Source organism: Dama dama, chromosome 14 (assembly GCF_033118175.1).
Source record: "Dama dama isolate Ldn47 chromosome 14, ASM3311817v1, whole genome shotgun sequence".
Classification (NCBI taxonomy): Eukaryota; Metazoa; Chordata; class Mammalia; order Artiodactyla; family Cervidae; genus Dama; species Dama dama.
Genome location: NC_083694.1, coordinates 21,278,926 through 21,301,158, shown reverse-complemented (window position 1 = coordinate 21,301,158; position 22,233 = coordinate 21,278,926). Strand labels below are relative to the sequence as shown.

The 22,233-nt window shown below is 41.2% G+C and overlaps 1 protein-coding gene across 4 annotated transcripts in view; it reads left to right on the top strand.

The window, feature by feature from the left end:
- The window catches only part of SLC30A10 (solute carrier family 30 member 10), a 36,189-nt gene extending 24,188 nt beyond the window's left edge, over positions 1 to 12,001 (top strand). For all 4 annotated transcript variants that reach the window (XM_061160055.1, XM_061160053.1, XM_061160057.1 and 1 more), the window contains exons 3-4: positions 3,563 to 3,802; positions 6,222 to 12,001. In XM_061160055.1, the coding sequence (XP_061016038.1) occupies positions 3,563 to 3,802; positions 6,222 to 6,709 (728 nt within the window). In that variant the 3' untranslated portion in view covers positions 6,710 to 12,001. The remainder of the gene's footprint in view (positions 1 to 3,562; positions 3,803 to 6,221) is intronic.
- The last annotated feature ends 10,232 nt before the right edge of the window (positions 12,002 to 22,233 follow it).

The window sequence follows — 22,233 nt, the reverse complement described above, 5'->3', positions numbered from 1 at the left end:
GTCTGCCAGGCCCCTCTGTCCATGGAATTTTCTAGGCAACAATACTGGAGTGGGTTGCCATTTCCTCCTCCAGGGGATCTTCTGGACCCAGGAATCAAACCCACGTCTCCTGCATTTTGGGGGGTTGGGGGTGAGTGAGAACAACTAACAGTTTGGCTGTTTCCCTATATGGGGTGAAGGTAGGGCCAGGCCAGGGATTGGGTTGGAGAAGTGGCTTCCTTAGGCGGTTTGCCCACCCCTTTGGTAGTGATGTGTGCTGGGGGCATGCTCAGCACCCTGCTTTTGCTCCAGGCGCTTCTGAAGTGGAAGTTGGGCTTTTTGGTCTTTTTGTATCTTGCTGTTCATAATTTGCCCCAGCTGCTCATACACCCAGCTATTTTTAGTCCCTTATAGTTTCTTTGTATTCTGTTGCTGGAGGAAGCCTTTGTCCAGTTGCAAGCAGGGCAACAAAGAGGCCCAGGTTTCAGGTCCCAGCCTGTCCCACCATTATGGTGAGACACCTCACCTCACTGGTAGAGCGGGTGAGGGAAGTGTTTAGGCAGGGAGGTCTGGTTTGAGTTCTGTCTCTGCCTTTCACTAGCTGGGTGACCTTGGGCAAGCCCAGTATCCTCTTTGAGTTTCGGTTTCCTTATCTATGTAAGGGGGGTAATAGCAGTGTGGACATCACTGTGTTATTGTGAGAAATACGTGCTGGTTGGAGCAGCACAGAGGATTCCCTTAACGAATAGTGCGCTTACTTCTCAGTGGGTTTTTAGATGTTGTTTGATGTCCTCTTCAGAGCTAGCTTCTTTGGGAAGTGAGGCGGATGTTATTCCCATCCCCTGTTCACCAGTGAGAATATTGCCGCTGTAAGAGGTCGATGTTCACAAGGTCCATGAGTCATAAAGAGAGACCGTCAGGTCTGTCTCTCACGTTGCCTCACAAGTCTTCGTCTGCAGCCTCGTTCCAGTTCTGTGCTTGGAACACATTCTGTCTGAGTTTCCCTGCCTGGGACATCATTGCCTTTTGAAGTCTGCCTCCTCTTTGGAGGCTTGCCGGTCTCTTGAGAAGCCTTTCCTGAGATTTCCCATCATAGGGAATAGTCCTCCCTCTAGAAGTTACTGACCTACTTCTCTCAGAATCCTGCCAGTGGACTGTGGTCCCCAGAAGATAAAGACCATTTCTGCATGGGAGGCCAGAAAACACACCACTGTGACCAGTCTCAGGAATTTAGTGACATGATGCTGTCAGCAGTTTTTCAAACAGAAGGTCACAATAGTTTGGGTCATAAAATCAATTTAGTAGAGTATGATCCTCATTTAGAAAATGAACTAGAATGGAATGAAATATAAAAACAGTAATAAATCCTGTGTAAGGATAGGTTTTTGTTTTTTTTCCCAGAAATATTTGTTTCAGTATACATTTGTGCCTGGGCTAGGATGCAAAATAGGGTTCTTACTGTGGATTATGTGAAAAATAAGTTTGAACATTTTTTTCTTAGGAACGGGTAGTGGGACTTCTCAAAAGGAGAATCTGAAACTGGAATCTGGGACTTAGATGGGGCAGGATATGTAATGGTTCTCTAGTCAGACTATGCAGACTTATATCTGCACTCAAACATGTTTCAGCTGTGTGATCTTGGATAAGTCACTTAGCTACTCTGTGCTTCAGTTTCCTCATTTGTAAAACGTAGAGACTAACCACTTCAGAGAGTCCTCAAAGCACTTAATGTATAAATGTCAGTACAGACAGCATGCAACAATGTCTGGTGCGTATATCTTGACTATCATTACAGTTATTCTTACTAAGAGGCAGAAGTTACTTTGTATTGTGAGAGCTCTGCCTAATTAACCAGAAAATACTTTTTAAGTGTCTAGATGGTATGCCTCCAGTGCTAAAATATAAACAAAGGAAATTTAGGGTACAACCCTCACCCTTATGTTACTTATAGTCTAAATGAAGAGTAAAAAAGAGAATGACAGTCTCAGGCAGTGAAAATGATGTTGAGTTCATAAAGGCAATAATTGGTCTTCATATTTTTATGGTAGTGTTTCGTACTGCCCTGGGGTAAGTTAAAGCTTTGATCTTCAGTTTCTTCTCGAGACCAACTCTTGGGAACATTTTGAGATTTTCTTGGTGGCTGAGGACAGGGACTGGGAAGTAAGACACTCCTGTGGGGGTGGGGTGGACAGAGTGGGCACAGAATTAAAAAATTGGACTGTTTAATGTATTTATTGAATCAGGATCCTATTACCATTAGTAAACACTCAGCCTGAAGGAGATGTGGGGATTTCTTTTATTCTTGTACTTCTTTGGTGGGGGAGAAGTTGCCACAATTTACATTTGGTATGTTTTCAAAATGTCATTTGATACCATGATGCTACTCAGAAACTGCCAAGAGGAAGAGTTAGCCTCTTCTAAGTGGAACGATTCAGTCGCAGTCATGAGTGAGTTTGTTAGTATTTTAGATCATTATTAATTCTATTGAGTGAATCTGGGACACCGAGAGACAGAGCAGATCTTTCTTAGTTCATATGCTTTCTTCTAGAGAAGCGCTTTGAAAATCTTTATCTGCATTTGAATCACCTGGGGACCTTATTAAAATGCAGAATTGGACTCAAAAGATTGGAAGTGGGGCCTGAGATTCTGTATGTCTCACGAGCTTCTAGGTGATGCTGAAGCTGCCAACCATACTTTGAAGAGAGAGATTCTGATGTACAGAAAATTAAAAAAAAAAACCAAACCCAAAAAACGTTATGTTTATACTGTATAATCCTTCTGACAAATCTTCACCTAATTCACTAAATTCCAATTTAGTCTGGGCTTCCCTGGTCGCTCAGACAGTAAAGAATCCACCTGCAATGTGGGAGACCTGGGTTCGATCCCTGGGTTGGGAAGATCCTCTGGAGGAGAGTATGGCAGCCTACTCTGGTTTTCTTGCCTGGAGAATCCCCATGGACAGAGGTGCCTGGCAGGCTGTAGTCCATGGGGTCGCAAAGAGTCAGATAGGACTGAGTGACTAAGCACAGTTTATTTGGTCGGTGTCCAACAAACGATTGGACACTTAGATCTTCTTTGCTGGGATGACATGTTTTCTGTATCATAATTAAAGCTTTTCAAAGTGGTTCCCTTAAGTAAAGGCAACCCCAATTTTTGTTATTATCTGTAGAATTTAAATGTTATTTTATTGAGATAAAGAGTTCTTTAGTGGGGACATTCCGGAGGATCTCTTAGACCCCATGCAGTTTAAGTGACCACAGGCTAAGTGAAAAGTAGGCAAATGCATTTAAGGAAGGGAATGTGGCACTTTGAACTAACCCAGTCTGTTTTCCCGCAGGTGTTTGCAGCTCAGAATCTTCCTAGGCTATTCTGGGTTCTCTGGGTCATGGGATGGTGGTCTGGGGTTTTGTTTTTCTGTGATGCAATGGTCATTGTGTTTGCTTTCTAATCCAGCCTGCTGTCCTAACAGAACAGAAAAAAAGTAGCAACAGGTATTCATAGAGCTGGGAAGCCAAGTCACTGAGTGTCACGCAGCTCCCAAACGTGGATCTGGGCTTGATTGGTCTTTCTTTCTTCCCTGCAGGGGTACTTTTACACGTGATGGGGGATGCCCTGGGGTCAGTGGTGGTGGTGATCACAGCCATCATATTCTATGTGCTTCCCCTGAAACGTGAGGACCCATGTAACTGGCAGTGCTACATTGACCCCAGCCTGACTGTCGTCATGGTCATCATCATTTTATCATCTGCCTTCCCACTCATCAAGGAGACCGCTGCCATTCTGTTGCAGATGGTCCCCAAAGGCGTCAACATGGAAGAGCTGAGTAAGTCATGCCATTCTGATCTCAAACCGCTGCCCACTGAATAAAAAGCGCCAGCATTATTTCAGAGCAGTGTTTGATTTATGTATCTTGAAATATTTTAAATCACCATGCAATTGAGACATCCTTCTGTGTTTTGTAGATGACTTCAGCTACTAAGATGACTCGCAGTTCTGAGAACCAGAGGTCCTTTTTAGCCCATCGTTCTCTGAACTTACCATGAGTTTTTGAGTATGTGTTCCTTGGGCAGTCCCTATTAATATTCCTGGGCTATTTATTGACCTTCATTCAGGGATTTATTCTAACTCAGATAAGGCCACTCTGCCCAGGACTTGATTTTTATTCCCCCTATTCTGAAAATATGAATCATTCCTTCATAGTCTAGATCCTGCTTTCTAGTTAGTTGATTTTTGCGGGCATGCAAGTCAGTGTGTGTCTTAAAACACAGGAGAATGGATCATGTTTCAATCCACTCATTCAGTAGTGAAATATGTTTCTTTGCTTTGCTCAAACAGAAGGTCAAGCTCTCACTTCAGTTTATGTGCATCTGAGAATAACATTTTTAGAGATCTTGTAGAATGTCTAAATGGGAGCTCTCCAGGTGTTGGTGAGAAACTGAATGTACAGCTTTAGTTCTAGTGTTTCTAAATAGAAAGAATGTTTTTATAGGAAAACAATTTTTTTTCATGAATCTTTGCTATTTTTCTATCATTACTTCATCAGTGAGACAGTGAACATGAACTAAAGCCCAGGCCCACTATGTGGCTGAGAATTGGAAGACCTTATTTCATGACAACTAGCTGAAATTAGATTTGATGGGTCTTAGTACACTGTATTGCCGTGGCTAGGCTTTCCCTCTAGAGGCATGATTTACAGTGTGACTGTTCTGTATGCCTAATCTCCATGCAGTGCTGCAGGCTGGGGAGGACAGAGGTGAAGGAGGCTCTTTCCAGGGGCTTGTTTCCTCATGGATGAAGCAAAATAAACCTATATTGGGTTGACCAAAAAGTTCTTTGGGGTTCTTCCATAACATCTCTTGGAAAAACCTGAACGAACTTTTGGCCAACCCAATGGCAATTTATGATATATATTCTTTTATTGCCTTTTAACAAAGTTATATATATATATATATGTGTGTATATATATATGTATATGTGTCTGTATATATCCCTGGAGAAGGGAAAGGCTACCTACTCCAGTATTCTGGCCTGCAGAATACCATGGACCATGTAGTCTATGGGGTCGCAAAGAGTTGGACGTGACTGAGCGACTTTCACACACATACACATATATATGTATATATATAAAGCAGATATTAATATTAAAATTAGATTTTAATAATAACAATTATTAAATTGTTATTTAATAACAATAGCAACACTTTAATGGCACTGATTACATGCTAGGTAATATCGTCCAGGTGTTTTGCTTATATTAACTCATTTTAATCTTAAAATAATCCTATGAGGTACTGTGATTATCTTAATTTCTGGATAAGGAAACTGAGGCACTGGGTAAGGTCATGCAGGTCCTGTAGGTAGTAAATGACTAAACTGGGGTTCAGACTAGCTGGCTATAGGTTGCTTGGATTCACTGTTCAATACCATGTTTCTAAATGCTAGAAAGTATGAAAAATATAGAAGAGCCTAAATAAGAAAATAGAAATCTCTCATAATCCTACCACCTAGAAATTAACACTCAATATTTTTGTGTCAGTCATTCACTGAAACAAGACTTTATCTGTCTAAAAATTTTTGTATGTGTATATACACCATTTCATTAAAAAAAGTGGAAAAGATTATGCCACATATATGGTCCAGCTATTGGCTTTTTCACTTAAAAATACCTTATAAACCTTTCCTCATATCCTTAAATATGCAGTTTACTTTTTCACAACTATGTCACCATCTGTCACATAATTGGCTAACTATTTCCTTGCTGTTTCCACTTTTTTTTTTTTCATTAACACAAAAAGTATTGCCCAAACCATTCTCATATGTAAATATTTGGTTGTTTCCTTTCAGTTAAGTTCCTAGTATTAGAATTGCTGCTAAAAGTTTTTGATCTATATTGCCAAATTCCCTTTAAAAAAGGCGTCCTATTTTATATTCCCATGCCAGTCCATCAGAGCACTTAATGCCTTGTACACTCAACAACCTGGGCATTTTGGGAGGGCTGTTGTGAAACTTATTTTCTTGAATTGCCTGTTATGGGCTAACCCTGTATGTTGGAGGAACTCAAGAGAGGAAGAAGAAGACTACGGGAAAATGTGCTCATATAGGTACAGCTATTTTCCTTTCTTTATTCGTAATAATGACATCATGCTGGTGAGGAGGCGTAAAGGGACCCTACCTGTCCCACAGCGGTTCCATGTCCAATTACAGCCCTCACCTAGGCTATTGTTTTCTCTTCCTTATTCTAGTGAGTAAGCTCTCTGCTGTGCCTGGAATTAGCAGTGTCCATGAAGTCCACATCTGGGAGCTTATAAGTGGGAAGATCATTGCCACTCTGCACATCAAGTATCAGCAGGATGGGGGAGATCAGGATGCCAACAGAAAAATTCGAGAAATCTTCCACAGTGCTGGAATCCACAATGTGACCATGCAGTTTGAGAAGGCGGACCTGAAGGAGCCCTTGGAGCAGAAGGACTTGCAGCTGCTCTGCAGCTTTCCTTGCATCGCCAAGAGCTGTGCCAAGCAATTGTGCTGTCCCCCTGGGGCCCTGCCCCTGGCCCATGTCAATGGCTGTGCGGAGCACAATGGCTGTCCCCCATTGGACATGTCCCAAAGTGATGGCCTTGGTAGACTACAGACCACCGAAGTGGCTATTGAAGTATCTTTGGAAGATCATGGACAAGCTCTTGGCAAACCTCAGGAGGACTCACATTATGTCAACAGCACACATTTTTAATCTAGTGCCCAATCAGTAAGACTATATAGACGAGGCACTTTGGAACCACTCGCTTGGCTTGTGGGAAGAACTTTGACGGCTGTAGGCACTGACCAGACTCGAAGTGAGCACGCTGCGTAAGCGACTGGTGGTTTGGAATGCTAGTTGAACTGGTCTGTTAATTGTTATGTGACCGAGAACTCCTTTACATTATCCTAGGTGTTTCATGCTGCTCTTCAACAGTTTTGTTTGAACATTTATTTTCTGAAGCAAATGCACTAGTGCACACATCAGGGACATTGAAGGCTGGGACTCAATGATTGTGGACGCAGGATTCAAACTAGCTTTTTGTTTTAAATTGACTAGAACTTCTAGCTGACTCTCAGGTGAGCTCATAGCCAAGTACGTCAAAAACAACTCAAGAACCATAATAGCTATATTCTTTTCCATTCCACTGGGAGACCATAAAAGAGAAAAGTTAGGTAATCCTATCATGGCAGAAGTTTTTTTTCTTTGACTCATTTTTGAATGAATGTAAAATGAACACCTAGTAAGGTAGAAAATATTCTCAGAGCATTAGAATATGTTGAGTTTACGGAGGATGTGGAAAGCCAGGAAGAAAATGAATTTGATGATTTCTTCATTTCAGGAAGTGGTGAGAAAAAGACTTTCTGCTGTGAACTACAACTATTCAGTTCAGTTCAGTTCAGTTCAGTCACTCAGTCGTGTCTGACTCTTTGCGACCCCATTGACTGCAGCATGCCAGGCTTCCCTGTGCATCACCAACTTCCGGAGCCTGCTCAAACTCATGTCCATCGAGTCGGTGATGCCGTCCAACCGTCTCATCCTCTGTTGTCCCCTTCTCTTCCTGCCTTCAATCTTTCCCAGCATCAGAGTCATTTCCATTGAGTCAGTTCTTCACATCAGGTGGCCAAAGTATTGGAGCTTCAGCTTCACATCAGTCCTTCCAATAAATATTCAGGACTGATTTCTTTTAGGATTGACTGGTTTGATATCCTTGCAGTCCAAGGGACTCTCAAAAGTCTTCTCCAACACCACAGTTCAAAAGCATCAATTCTTTGGCACTCAGTTTTCTTCATGGTCCAACTCTCACATCCATACATGACTACTGGAAAAACCATAGCTTTGACTAGACGGACCTTTGTTGGCAAAGTAATGTCTCTGCTTTTTAATATGCTGTCTAGGTGTGTCATAGCTTTTCTTCCAAGGATCAAGTGTCTTTTAATTTCATCCACCATCTGCAGTGATTTTGGAGCCCAAGAAAATAAACTACAACTATAGGTTGCTTCAAATGTTTAAGTATATAAGATGCTTGTGTTTTTCACTTGGAAGTATGGGAATATCTCTACTTCTTTAAGTATGACACAATACTTAAATACTGTCTTTTAGAGTCAGTCCAGTTGGGACTGATATCATTTATTGCTTGTTAATGATTTGCTTATTTACACAAATTTCCCTTGTGTTTTCTTTTATATGACCACATTGATCTATGTAGCATTTACCACAAGAAAATGAGCATTCTCAGGATAGAAGAATATAAGACACTGAGTATGCATTCTTACCCGCCAAATAAGCTAGATTGACTTTCTTCTAATTAGATATATTTTAGGATATTTATTACAGTTGTCAACTAACAGTTTGATTAAAAAGTGTGTGTCCAAGGAAGAAACAAGCATTTATTAAATTGCTGCCTTTAATGTGTTTCAAGGAGGTTACATCTTTCTTTCTCTGACCCATATTACCAAGCTTCAAATACATTTATTACAATCTGATTTGCTTCCAAAATCTACCTATGTTAGTATTGGAGAAACATCTGTCACATGTTTAACAAATTGTTTAGGCAGCAGTGTTTTAACCAACGGTCTCAAAATAGGTATAAGTAAATGGGAGGTGCCTTACTAGAGAATTAGAATCTTCTTTGATGGGTTGCAAAATTGACTGAGAAAGATCATCCTTTAGACTGTAAGCCTTGAGTCTGCATGGTCTAGAATCTGCACAGTTCTTGTAAGAAGTTATGGGTTGGGAACAGAAAAGGCCCCCACATTTTTCAGCACAAACACCATTAAAAATCTGTGTCTTTGTTTTAAATTCTAAAGGTGAAGTAAAGAAGCAACTGTGGTCAGTAGAACAGGAAATTTTTTATTCCTGTTAAATTCATTATCTGAGCTTAAATTGGCCATGAATTACATAAATATAAAAATGCCTAAATATGTTTTTATCCCTAGAAGTTTATTAAGCATATATACTTAATGGTATTATATAGAGTAGCCTGGCAAGCTACAGTTTATAGGGTTGCAATGAGTTGGACACGACTGAAGTGACATGGTACATACACACGCACATGGTATATACTGTAGTGTATGTAGACTTAGTAGCTGAAATGAGAGTAAATATAAGACATCTTTATTTTTAATGTTAAAAGTATGGCATGTACTCACACAAAATGAGGATTCTTTGTGAAACTCACCACAGTAGTATGTGGATCAAATTCTCTTGTGTAAATGTTGGTTGGAATACATTAATTGGAGTCAAAGAAGAAATCTGTCTTTCACTTCCAGATTTGAAGGTCTAATTTGATTTCGTATCATTCTGCTTTCATGAAAAAGAGGAAAATATCACTTTATAGTTTTTGTGCAGCTGGATAAAGGAATGCTTATTAGTTTACATTCAAATAATATTCTTTAATCTCTAAAGTATTTGTCTGCAAAGGAAAAGGCTCTTAATTCCAACATAATTAAATCTAACCTCAGGAAATTATCTTGATGGACACTTACAAACATGCCAAATTATGGAATACAGTTTGGCTTGGTGTGTTTAATAATGTCCAAACAAGCTAATTAAGTGCAATATTTTTGTATTGGGTTAAGTGTTAGCATTTGCCACCTCAGGCATGTGATGTATTTTTACTTGGGTTTTACTCTCCCTTTTAGCCTACATTTAACTTCTCCCAAGGCAATGCAAGAGTTTTCTTTTTCCCTTTGCTTATTGGCCGTGGTGCCCGAGGAACAGTGGATTTAAACAACACTCTTCTTTTTCTGAGATTAGAAAAATCCTGCTACCCAGTTTAGCATTGCTGTGTGTTTAGGTTAGTTCCAGAAAAATTCCCTCTTTGTCCCTAGGAACTGAAAATAACTTTTTAAGCGTCTAAGGAATCCTTTGGGTGTCAGATCAGAACCAGCGATCAGGCCCACTAACCTGGGGACACAAGGCAACACTTAACCATTGCCTCCTATTTCTATGGAAAGAGTCCTTTCCACATTATGTCAGCACTAGTTGTAGGAAATACCATGTCTGCTTCTATTTCCCAAATTTCAACTCTTTTTGAAAACAGGTTGATTTTTTTCTTGTATTTGGCTACTATGAATGTTCATTGGGCTATCAGGCTCCATTGTTGACAGAAAAAAATATTATCCCTTTAATTTTTTGTTCAATAAAATAAGGAGACATTGAGGAAGAATTTAGAATGTTTACCATACTTAGGCTACTTTTTGTTTTTTTTTCCTTTCTTCTCTTTTTGGCCACCAACTGGCCAGTCTCTAGTGGAGGTAAATCAGGAACTGAAAAGTTCAGTTGGAAGGGGTACTTTGAATGTCAAAGAGATCACTGAGATAGATTTAGATTATAATAAGGCAGCTGCCTTTTGAGGTAGTAAGAGTTTTTTTTTTTTTAATTTTTTTTATGCCGGATCTTAGTTTCCGGACCAGGGATCCAACCGTGCTCCCTGCACTGGGAATGCAGAGTCTTAACCACTGGACCTCCCAGGGAAGTCCCTATTAAGCTGTGCCAATCTTGACCTTCTGAACTGGATAACTCTGTGTTGTGTGGGGCTATCTGGTGCCTTGTAGAATTTTTAGCAACATCTCTTGACCTCTACCTACTAGATTCCAGTAATGTCCCCCAGAGTTGTGACAACCAACAATGTTCCCAGACATTGCCACAGGTCTCCCAGGAAGCAGAATAGCCCCTAGTTCTGAGCCTTTGACTTAACCTAAGGGTTCTTGAGGGATATTGTGGATGAAAGACCTTCGAGGGTCCAACAATCCTTTTAATATAATCACTGCAGAATTTGCTCTTTAAAAAAAATTTTTAAAAGATGAGACCAAACTATAAAAATACAGTCATCTTTATATAGGAATTTGGATATTTAAAGAAAAATACAACTTGGAAAAAATAAAGCCTTTACCTATCTGATTATACAGTTCATACCATATAACAGTGAATAAAATGCTCTCACTATTCTGTGATGATCTCTTCAACTTTTGACTAACCTCAATTTGATGGACTCACTGCCAAATGAGAAGGGCACATCAGCATAACTGATTCTTGGAGATAACATGCTTAATTTTCCACTGATTTTAAACCTGATATTTTTTGTTATTGGTCCCTGACAAACAGCTCATCTTAGGGCTAATGACAAATTCAGGCGTTAAAACAATTTGTTTTGTTGTTCATGACTCATTTACTCCTTTGCCAAATCATATCCATTTTTTTCCCCAAGAGGACAAAATACATCTCCTGATTTAAATTATCCCAGATCTAATGTATCTTCACACTCTTGCAATTAAAGATTGTGAAAAAAGACTGGTTTAAAAGCAATGATGAAACATGACCTAGTTTGGGTTTTTATTTAAGACTGAGTAAGCATGCCTATTGTATAGCCCTGTTGTTCACTTGATAAATTATCACCTATCTGTGCTTCTGAGTGTATTTGCATGTGATTAGCCACAGGAATAAAACAGAAATGAAGTTGCTGAATCTGGAAACTGGCTGCTCAAATGAAACTTGCATCAGCCTCTAGTCTTCACTATCATCTGAATGTTCTTAGGAATTTGGAATTTAGCTAATGAAGATGTGTCATTTTTTAATGGAACTTTTCAGGTATTTCTTTCTGGACTTTTTTTTGTTTACATGGAACTTTCTTGCATACTGCTAGATGGATCAGTGGTCTCCTTTTGGTACAAAGCCAAGACACTGAACCTGCTCTGAATTCTGATGGGAATAATCTGGAAAGGACGTTGATTTTCAGGGGAGAATGACTCCTTCCTAGAGGTCTGAAATTATGTTACAGTATTGTGGAGTTCTGTTGCTTGAAGTCTTCCTTCTGTCCTCACAGGTGATTTTGCCAAAGTATAATTGTCACATTTGGGGGAATTATTAAAACTCTAAGATATACAGTTTCAATAAGTCATTGCTAATTGCATGTGAAGTCCCCCAGGGATGTATGCACAGGTGCATACCTTTGAAAGCAAAAGATGTTCAATGGTGCTGTCAATAAAAAGGTTTTAAAATAAACACAGGACCGAGATATGTTTTTGAAAAGTAGACGACTCAAAGTACCTGAATCATTTTGTCTTTGTCACTTACCCAAGTCCGTTTCCCACACAGTAGCTTGTTGGATTGATTTCAATAATTTGGGACTAATTCTTTGTCTCCATTTCTCTGTTCTCTTCTTCACACCCCTCTGCTACCCTCCACTCTTGGCAGAAATGTCAACAATTGACCCAGCTACCTTAGTTTGGTAACCTGGACTGATCTGGTTTTTTAGTGTTTGACCTTGGCCACCCAATGCGTTTGTGTAGGAGGGGAGCTCCTGTGATTTAGGAAATGGTGAGAGGTTAGGCTTTCTGGGGAGAGACCTTGATTGATCTGAAAATCTCTCCAGTGAATTGACTGGCAACTATATGACTGTTGAATAAGGGGAGCAGTCTTCCGCTTCTTTCAATTGCTTTTATGTTATCAATCAATCAACTGATTAATCAGCATATACTTATTATAAACCATGTGTAAGTTCTTCTTGCTTCTAAGGAGGTTATAGTCTATATGTGAAGCCAAAACAGGCAGTCCAACTTTGCGGACTTTTAAAGAGAGCTGCCTTATAGCCTGGATGTCTGGGGGGTGGGGGGATCTTGTGCTGGAGGGCTTCTGGTACTCAAATGTGCACATGCTAAGCCCTGGGCAACATTTATAAAAGGAGAGGCTTATAGAACGTTACATGACCATCAGCTTCCTTCAGCAACAAGAGTCTGCAGTATGGAGCAGAGGTGAGAGTACTCAGCACTCTAGGGCTCAGGCTGTAGAATCTCTGACTACTTCATTAAAGATTCTTTAAAAAATTAGTGTTTTGGCAGCATAGCATGTGGGATCTTGGTTCCCCAGCCAGGGATCCAACCTGTGCCCCCTTGCATTGGAATGTGGATTCTTAACCACTGGACCACCAGGGTTAAGGTCTGACCACTCCGTTTTAAAGAGGACCCCACCTCTCTCTGTGTCTCTTATCCTCCTTAATGCTTTTTCATAGTACTGTCACTTAGTAACATCATATTACTTTTTTATTTTCTGTCTCTCCAACTAGAATAAGGCTTTGTATAACCCACCACGGTGCTTTTCACCCTTTTTGCCAGTGCTTAGGACAGTACCTCAGTACCTGGCACACGAATGAGTAAATAAGTAAATATATAAATACGTGAATAAGCATCTGAATGAATAGGTTCAACACTTGGTATCCCCGGTTGGAGGCTTTGGACAAATCGTTTAGCTTCACTGCCCTCCAGTTTTCTTATCTATAAGTGAGGTTAATGAGGAAGGCCTGTGTTACCTTCCTCACAGGGTTGTTATAGAAGTCTTGGAGATCAAGTGGGTAAGAACAGAGTTAAATGTCAATGGATTTTATTTTGTTATGCTTTCAAGTAGGAGTTCATACCCTTCCTTCTCTTATCCCACCTCTTCTCATCTCTGTTATCCCATTTTGTCAGTTAAACACCATTTAAAGCTAAATGGCACTCAACAGTGGTACAATCAACATGGATAAAAGTGAAGAAGAGAGAATGAAGAGTCCAGGGCAACTGCTCAGAAGATGTCCACCTGAAATTGGCCTTGGAATAGTTCAGTGCATAGAGAAAGAGGGAGAGGACCATACATCTGGAGAACTGAGACTTTATTCTCTAGGCAACTGGCTCTGAGCTTTTACAGCAGGGAGGCTGAGGGTGGCAGATTGGGGAAACGACAGGAACAGAATTTGGAGAAGGGATTTTGTGCAGACATCTTCCCCACCATGCTCAATACTGTTCAGTGTTCAGGCTTCAAAGGGCCTGCTACCTTGTCTCCTGCCCCGGCCAGGATCTTAAGCTGTGGGAGCTGTTGCTAAGGACTCCCTGGGCATGTTCTCTGGGAATCTGCAGACACTCCACATTTACTGGGAGTTTATCTCGGTTCTGTTTTCTTTAATGAAGTATAGCTGATTTACAATGTTGTGTTAATTTCTGCAGTACAGCAAAGCGATTCAGTTATACACCCATATAAACTCTTTTTTAAAATGTTCTTTTCCATTATGACTTATCATGGAATACTAAATATAGTTCCCTGTGCTATGCAGTAGGACCTTGTTGTTTGTCCATTCTATATATGATAGTTAGCATCTGCTGACCCCAACCTCCCACTCCACCCCTCCCCCAACCCCCTCCCCCTGGCAACCACAAGTATGTTCTCTATGTTTGTGAATCTGCTTCTGTTTCATAGATTGGTTCCATCATGTCATATCTGAGATTCCACAAATAAGTGATATCATGCGATACTTGTCTCTGACTTCACTTAGTATAATAATCTCTAGTTGCCTCCATGTTGCTGCAAATGGCATTATCTCATTCTTTTTCATGACTGAGTAGTAGTCCACCACATCTTCTTTATCCACGAGTTTATCCCAGTTCTAAAAGTCAGCTCTTCTGTTGGTTTTAGTGGGAGCATTCTGCCCACGATCCCTGCCTCCCCCATGCTCCTTCCCCTAAACCAACTGGAACCTCGCTGCCGCATTGGATGCTGCCTTCCCTTTCATCCTGTGTCTAACCAGTCTATACATTCAGTTTCTGTTCCCTTCAAAGGACTCAACACAGCCCCTCCTTTTGTATTCCTGTCCTGTTTCTTGGGTGTGACTTTATCCCTTCACACCTGTGCTGTTGGAAAAGGCTCTTGACCAGCTTCCTGGCACGTTGAACTTCCTGTGACCCTCTCGCCTTCTCTCTGCTCCAGGAGGAGGACCAACTCTTCAGCTTGTCACTGAAGCCCCTCTATCCCCTGGGCCCCTGGCAAGCTTTATCTTCTTCAGCAGACCAGAAGAGCACCAAGATAAACTAAGGAAGTTAGCGCATGAGAGAGGGTGAGGGTGGTTCCTTGTGGACTAGTAAATGGAGGTCTGTATGAGTTGAGGAGTGAATATCACACAGTAGCCTGCTCTGTTCATCCTAAAAAGACATTTTCACTTTTTTTGAGATTTGAATTAGGCCTGTCAAGCTATCTCCTTGCTTTCTCTCTCTCTTTTTTCTGATTCCTCCCTTTGCTATGTTAGTGCGTCACTTTACCCCAAAGGGTGATTCTCTGTGGATGGCAGACGGCCACCTTTCCATTCCTAGTGTCCTGATTCAGGAGCGCACTCTGGAATGAATGTATCCTGTGTAGAGGAAGTAGAGCCGTGATCTCAATAATTTTTATTTTTTGGTGACACAAAAGGTGGTGGACTTTCTTTTGTCTCATGCTTGAGCCACATGGTCACAGAGGCCATAATAATAAGCTCCAATATAGAGCCAAAATGTTTGGCACGTTTTACCCATTCTTTTAGGCTTGGGGATGCAAGTGTCACTTTTCGTGGGATTTATAACCACACGGCTGGGTGTTATTTGCCTGTGTTTTCTCAAGGGAGGGAGGAGTAAACTCTCAGAGTGGCCAGTGGTGATAGAGGCTTGCAGCCGTGATGATAATAACCAGTCTCCTATCTGCCTCAGAAAACTGGGACCCATGCTGGGCTATGAGTGCATGACTGCAATCTGGTGGTCAAAGGTATTCAGAAAAAACAAATATGATGCTTTTAGAAGGAGTGATGCATGAAGCTTTGCTTTATAGCTTTTGCTTTCTATCTTCAAAACTTGCACTACAGAGCCCTAACTGTGGAAACACGATCTGGCCCATGGCCTGACCCAATCTAGGTTATAGAAAAGGGCTTTACAGAGAGATTTTATTATAGAAATTAACATATACTATGAAGTATAGCTTGGAGTTTGAGCATTCTGGCTCTGAGGTCTGCCTGCTATCAAAACCCTGTTCCACCAGCTGCTTAACCTCAGAAAGCACATGGTCTGTGAATTTAAAAAGTGCCCTGAGCCTCATTTTTACCATCTGTAAAAGCGGTTGTTGTTGTTGTTCAGTTGCTAAGTCATATCCGACTCTTTGTGACCCAATGGACTGCAGCAAGACAGGCTTCTCTGTCCTCCACTGTCTTCCAAAGTTTGCTCAAATTCGTGTCCATTGAGTCAATGATGCTATCTAACCATCTCATCCTCAGTCGCCCCCTTCTCTTTGGGGCTTCCCAGGTGGGGCAGTGGTAAAGAATCTGACTGCCAAAGCAGGAGACACAAGAAACTCAGCTTTGATTCCTGGCTCAGGAGGAGCCCCTGGAAGAGGGCAGCACCGCAGCCCCCTCCAGTGTCCTCGCCTGGGAAACCCCACGGAAAGAGAAGCCCGGCGGTCCACAGACCATGCGGTTGCAAAGAGTCGGACACGGCTGAACGTGCACACTCATGCACCGTAAAAGTGGAGAAAGTCATAATTCCTGCCTCATGAGATTGTTGGGAGGATTAAAGGAGATGGTGGTCCCTGTGGAGTGCCCGGCACAGGGCCCAGATCTGTAAATGCTCTTAGGAATGCTAGGCCTTCTTTAAACTACCAACTTTAATAAGTAAGGTTTCCAGATTCAGTTCTATTTTAACTCACTGTTCATAGTGGAAATGCCAAAATGTATACTGTAGACTGACCTTGGGTGTCTGCACCCAATTAGATGTTAAATGTCTCAAGGGCAGAGGCCAGATTCCACTATTTCACCAGAGAACCGTATAGACTTGATTACATAACTGAAAAATCCCAAGGCACATTTTTCCTAAGAAAGCGAAACTGACCCAGTGCTGAAGGGCTTCAGTGGAATACCAGGGCCCAGGTCCACAGGACCTCACCTCCCAAACAAGGCGGCATCTTCAGCAGGAACACTATGGCGGGTCCTGGGTCCAGGTTCCATTCAAAGGCAGGGAGGACTCCCTCTCCAGGTCTGTCACTGCCTTTCAGCCATAGACACACCTGGGGATAAATCATAAAACAAATGGGTTTTAATGCTCAGTGCAGGGAGAACTTCCACCATGAGGCATCTTAGCAAGAGACTGTTCACAAGGATTTGTTACAGCGCCTGGCTTGTTAGGTGATCTGGGGAAGGATTCAAGGAATTGGGGCTTTGCTGCCAGCAAGGGGGATAATTCTATCACTGGCTGTCAATATATTCTGTCTGTAAGATGGGAGGAATGAAGTCAGGCTTCAGGTTTCATTGGTAAAGAATAACAGCCACTCATAATCCTGGGCAGGGGGAAGAATGGTATCTCTATGGCTAGCAGAGTGTTCTTGTTTTTATCTGAGCTACAACAAGAATGCAAAGAATCTGCCTGCCAACGCAGGAGACTCGGGTTTGATCCTGGGTCTGAAAGATCCCCTGGAGGAGGGAACGGTAATCCACTCCAGTATTCTTGCTTGGAGAATTCCATGGACAGAGGAGCCTGGTGGGGTATAGTCCATGGGGTCGCAAACAGTCAGACATGACAGCATCTGAGCATGCACCCAGACAAGAGTGCAGAGCGGCCCCTTGTCTGGTGCTGACATCCTGAGAAACGGTGTTCAGCAGAACACTCCAGCTTAGCTGTGAGGAGGGCCCGGCCAGTCCTAGCAACACCAGGGCCGAGTTGTGTCAGTTCCAGATGTCAGGGGACCTGCTTGTCTCTTTTTTGTGTTTTCAGTACTTGGTATATTTGTTGGTGCATTTTAATGAAGCAGGTTGTGAGTCTTTAAATCCCGGTTAGCAGGTCCTTGAGACGCTGTATGACCCTGGGCAAGTTACTTCACCTCTTGGAGTGTCAGTATCCTCCATACTTTTTGATGTGAGGTGTGTCACTTACTCCTATGGGAGTTGTGAAACTTAAATGAGATCCTGCGTGTTCCTGGCAAAAAGTGATCCCTTTGTGGTCCCGTGGACTGTAGCCCGCCAGGCTCCTCTGTCTGTGGGATTCTCCAGGCAAGAATACTGGAGTGGGTTGCCATTTCCTTCCCAACCCAGGGATTGAACCCTGGTGTCTTTTGTTGTGGGGTAGATACTTACCACTTGCGCCACCTGGAAAGCCCAGCAAAGAACTGGGCTAACATTTTTAAATGTTAGTTGTTTTTATTGAGCCCCTCTATGTCTGCCTCCATGACTGCCTCATTTTAGGACGTGAGTCAAATGCACTTTCTCCTTTCGCACCATTTTATTTCCTTGCATCACGGGAGTATGAAAAAATCCTCTTACACTGTTGGTGGGAATGTAAACTGGTACAGCCACTAAGGAGAACAATACAGAGGTTTCTTAGAAAACTAAAAATAGAGCTACCATATGATCCAATAATCCCACTCTTGGGCGTATATCCAGAGAAAACATGGTTCAAAAAGATACATGCATCCCAATGCTCATTACAGCACTATTTACAATAGCCAGGACATGGAAGCAACCTAAATGTCCATCAACAGAAAAATGGCTAAAGAAGATGTTGTGTGTGTATGTGTATGTATATATACATACACATACACACACACACAATGGAATATTACACACTCATTGAAAAGAATGAAATAATGCCATTTGTGGCAATGTGAATGCACCTAGAGATTATCATAGTAAGTGAAGTAAACCAAAGACAAACATATGATATTGCTTATATGCAGAGTCTAATAAAAATGATACAAATGAACTTATTTGCAAAAAACAGACTCACAGACTTAAGAATGAACATCTGATTACTACTGGCAAATGGTGAGGGGAAGGGATAAATTGGGAGGTTGGGATTGACATGTACACGCTGTTATATTTAAAATAGTTAATCAACAGGGACCTACTGTAAAAAAGATTCTTTAAAAATCATGATTAGAAGACTTGCCAGATGCTTAGGAGTATTTCTTCCTTTGTGTTTACTGCTAGGAAATACTCTCATGTCACTGCCACCATCACTTCCACTGTTAACAAATAATCGGGCCTAGGAAGAGTCTGGCTCATGTGTGTGACCTAGCATGGGAGGTCCCATGGCTTGTGAATGGCCAGACTATTATAAAAATACCCAGGTATCTATCTGTCAATTCTCAACACATGAATGAATGAAAGGATGTACATGATGAAGTGTGGTTCACCTTTCACCCCATCAAGCAGGTATTTTCTTTATCCTTTGATACCAACATTCAAATGAGGTTCTGATATACAGTTTGCAGGTTACTTCAGTGTTCAGTGCTTTCAGGCAAAGAATGAGCTGGGTGAGATATCTGTGGTTTCCAAGAGTCAATGGTGTTGGCCTCCTATCTCCTCCTTACAGTGTTCTGAACTTGCACTTTCACACCCATGTACTTCAGGCCATCAGGTTTGAAACAGATGTTTTGAGCCTCAATGCGCACATCCTAAGATAGTGTCCTTTGTTATTTGGGGGTTCTTTTTTTTTTTTAAATATTTGTTGTCCAAGAGTTGATTTACAGAGTTGTATTAGTTTCTGCTGTACAGCAAGGTGCGTTAGTTATATGTAGACATTTCCACTGTTTCCCCATCTATTTCCCATGAAGTGATGGGACCAGATGCCATGATCTTAGTTTTCTGAATGTTGAGCCTTAAGCCAACTTTTTCACTCTCCTCTTTCACTTTCATCAAGAGGCTTTTTAGTTCCTCTTCACTTTCTGCCACAAGGGTGGTGTCATTTGCATATCTGAGGTTATTGATATTTCTCCTGGCAGTCTTAATTCCAGCTTATGCTTCTTCCAGCCCAGTGTTTCTCATGATGTACTCTGCATATAAGTTAAATAAGCAGGGTGACAATATACAGCCTTGATGTACTCCTTTTCCTATTTGGAACCAGTCTGTTGTTCCATATCCAGTTCTAACTGTTGCTTCCTGACCTGCATACAGGTTTCTCAAGAGGCAGGTCAGGTGGTCTGGTATTCCCATCTCTTTCAGAATTTTCCACAGTTTATTTTGATCCACATAGTCGAAGTCTTTTGCATAGTCAATAAAGCAGAAATAGATGTTTTTCTGGAATTCTCTTGCTTTTTCAATGATCCAGCGGATATTGGCAATTTGATCTCTGGTTCTTCTGCCTTTTCTAAAACCAGCTTGAACATCTGGAAGTTTATGGTTCACGTATTGCTGAAGCCTGGCTTGGAGAATTTTGAGCACTATTTTACTAGTGTGTGAGATGAGTGCAATTGTGCAGTTGTTTGAGCATTCTTTGCGATTGCCTTTCTTAGGGATTGGAATGAAAACTGACCTTTTCCAGTCCTGTGGCCACTGCTTTTTTCCAAATTTGCTGGCATATTGAGTGCAGAACTTTCACAGCATCATCTTTCAGGATTTGAAATAGCTCAACTGGAATTCCATCACCTCCACTAGCTTTGTTCATAGTGATGCTTTCTAAGGCCCACTTTGACTTCACATTCCAAGATGTCTGGCTCTAGGTGAGTGATCACACCATCGTGATTATCTAGGTCATGAAGATCTTTTTTTGTACAGTTCTTCTGTGTATTCTTGCCACCTCTTCTTAATATCTTCTGCTTCTGTTAGGTCCATACCATTTCTGTCCTTTATTGAGCCCATTTTTGCATGAAATGTTCCCTTGGTATCTCTAATTTTCTTGAAGAGATCTCTAGTCTTTCCCATTCTGTTGTTTTCCTTTATTTCTTTACATTGATCACTGAGGAAGGCTTTCTTTTCTCTCCTGGCTATTCTTTGGAACTCTGCATTCAAATGGGAATATCTTTCCTTTTCTCCTTTGCTTTTTGCTTCTCTTCTTTTCACAGCTATTTGTAAGGCCTCCTCAGACAATCATTTTGCCTTTTTGCATTTCTTTTCCATGGGGATGGTCTTGATCCCTGTCTCCTGTACAATGTCATGATCCTCCATCCATAGTTCATCAGGCTCTCTGTCTATCAGATCTAGTCCTTTAAATCTATTTCTCACTTCCACTGTATAGTCATAAGGCATTTGATTTACATCATAGCTGAATGGTCTAGTGGTTATCCCTACTTTCTTCAGTTTAAGTCTGAATTTGTCAATAAGGAGTTCATGATCTGAGCCATAGTCAGCTCCTGGTCTTGTTTTTGCTGACTGTGTAGAGCTTCTCCATCTTTGGCTGCAAAGAATATAATCAATCTGATTTCAGTGTTGACCATCTGGTGATGTCCATGTGTAGAGTCTTCTCTTGTGTTGTTGGAAGAGGGTGTTTGCTATGACCAGTGCATTCTCTTGGCAAAACTCTATTAGCCTTTGCCCTGCTTAATTCTGTACTCCAAGGCCAAATTTGCCTGTTACTCCAGGTGTTTCTTGACTTCCTACTTTTGCATTCCAGTTCTCTATAATGAAAAGGACATCTTTTTTGGGTGTTAGTTCTAAAAGGTCTTGTAGGTCTTCAAAGAACCGTTCAACTTCAGCTTCTTCAGTGTTACTGGTTGGGGCATAGACTTGGATTACCGTGATATTGAATGGTTTGCCTTGGAAATGAATAGATATCATTCTGTCATTTTTGAGATTGCATCCAAGTACTGCATTTCGGACTCTTTTGTTGACCATGATGGCTATTCCATTTCTTCTAAGGGATTCCTGCCCACAGTAGTAGATATAATGTGCAATACAGCAGGTCCTTATTAGTTATCTATTATGTATATATGTGTGTGTATGTGTGTGCTCAGTCGTGTCCAACTCTTTGCATCCCCATGGACTGTAGTCTGCCTGGCTCCTCTGTCCAGTGCATTTTTCAGGCAAGAACACTGGAGCAGGTTGCCGTTTCTCCAAGGGATCTCCCTGACCCAAGGATTGAATCTATGTCTCTTGCGTCTCCTACATTGGCAGGCGGCTTCTTTACCAGCTGAGTCACCAGAGAAGCCTAGAGTGTATATATCGATCCCAGTTTACTCCTCCCCATCTTATCCCTGGTAACTGTACTTTTGTCTTCTACATCTATGACTCTATTTCTGTTTTGTAAGTTCATTTGTATTATTTTTTTAGATTCCACATATAAGTGATATTACATGATACTGGTCTTTGTCTAACCACTTCATTCAATATGACAGTCTCTAGCTCCATCAATGTTGCTGCAAATGGCCTTGTTTCATTTTTTCTCACAGCTGAGTAATACTCCATTGTGTTTATGAACCACATCTTCTTTATCCATTCCTCTGTTGATAGACATTTAGGTTGCTTCCATGTTATTTGGGGGTTCTTGATATCTGTGTTTCTGCTTCTTCCTCACCTCCCTTTATATGGTCTTTTTGCCTTTCTTAAGGAGCTATTGTTTAAATTACTAAATTGTCATAAAACAAAATAGTGAAAGTATGTATAAAGAGTTTGAAATAATCCCAAACTTCAGAGGAAAGCATGCCTAATAAAATAACCATTTCAAACTATTTTTTTTCTTTAACCTGCTTTTTATTCATTAAAAAAGTTG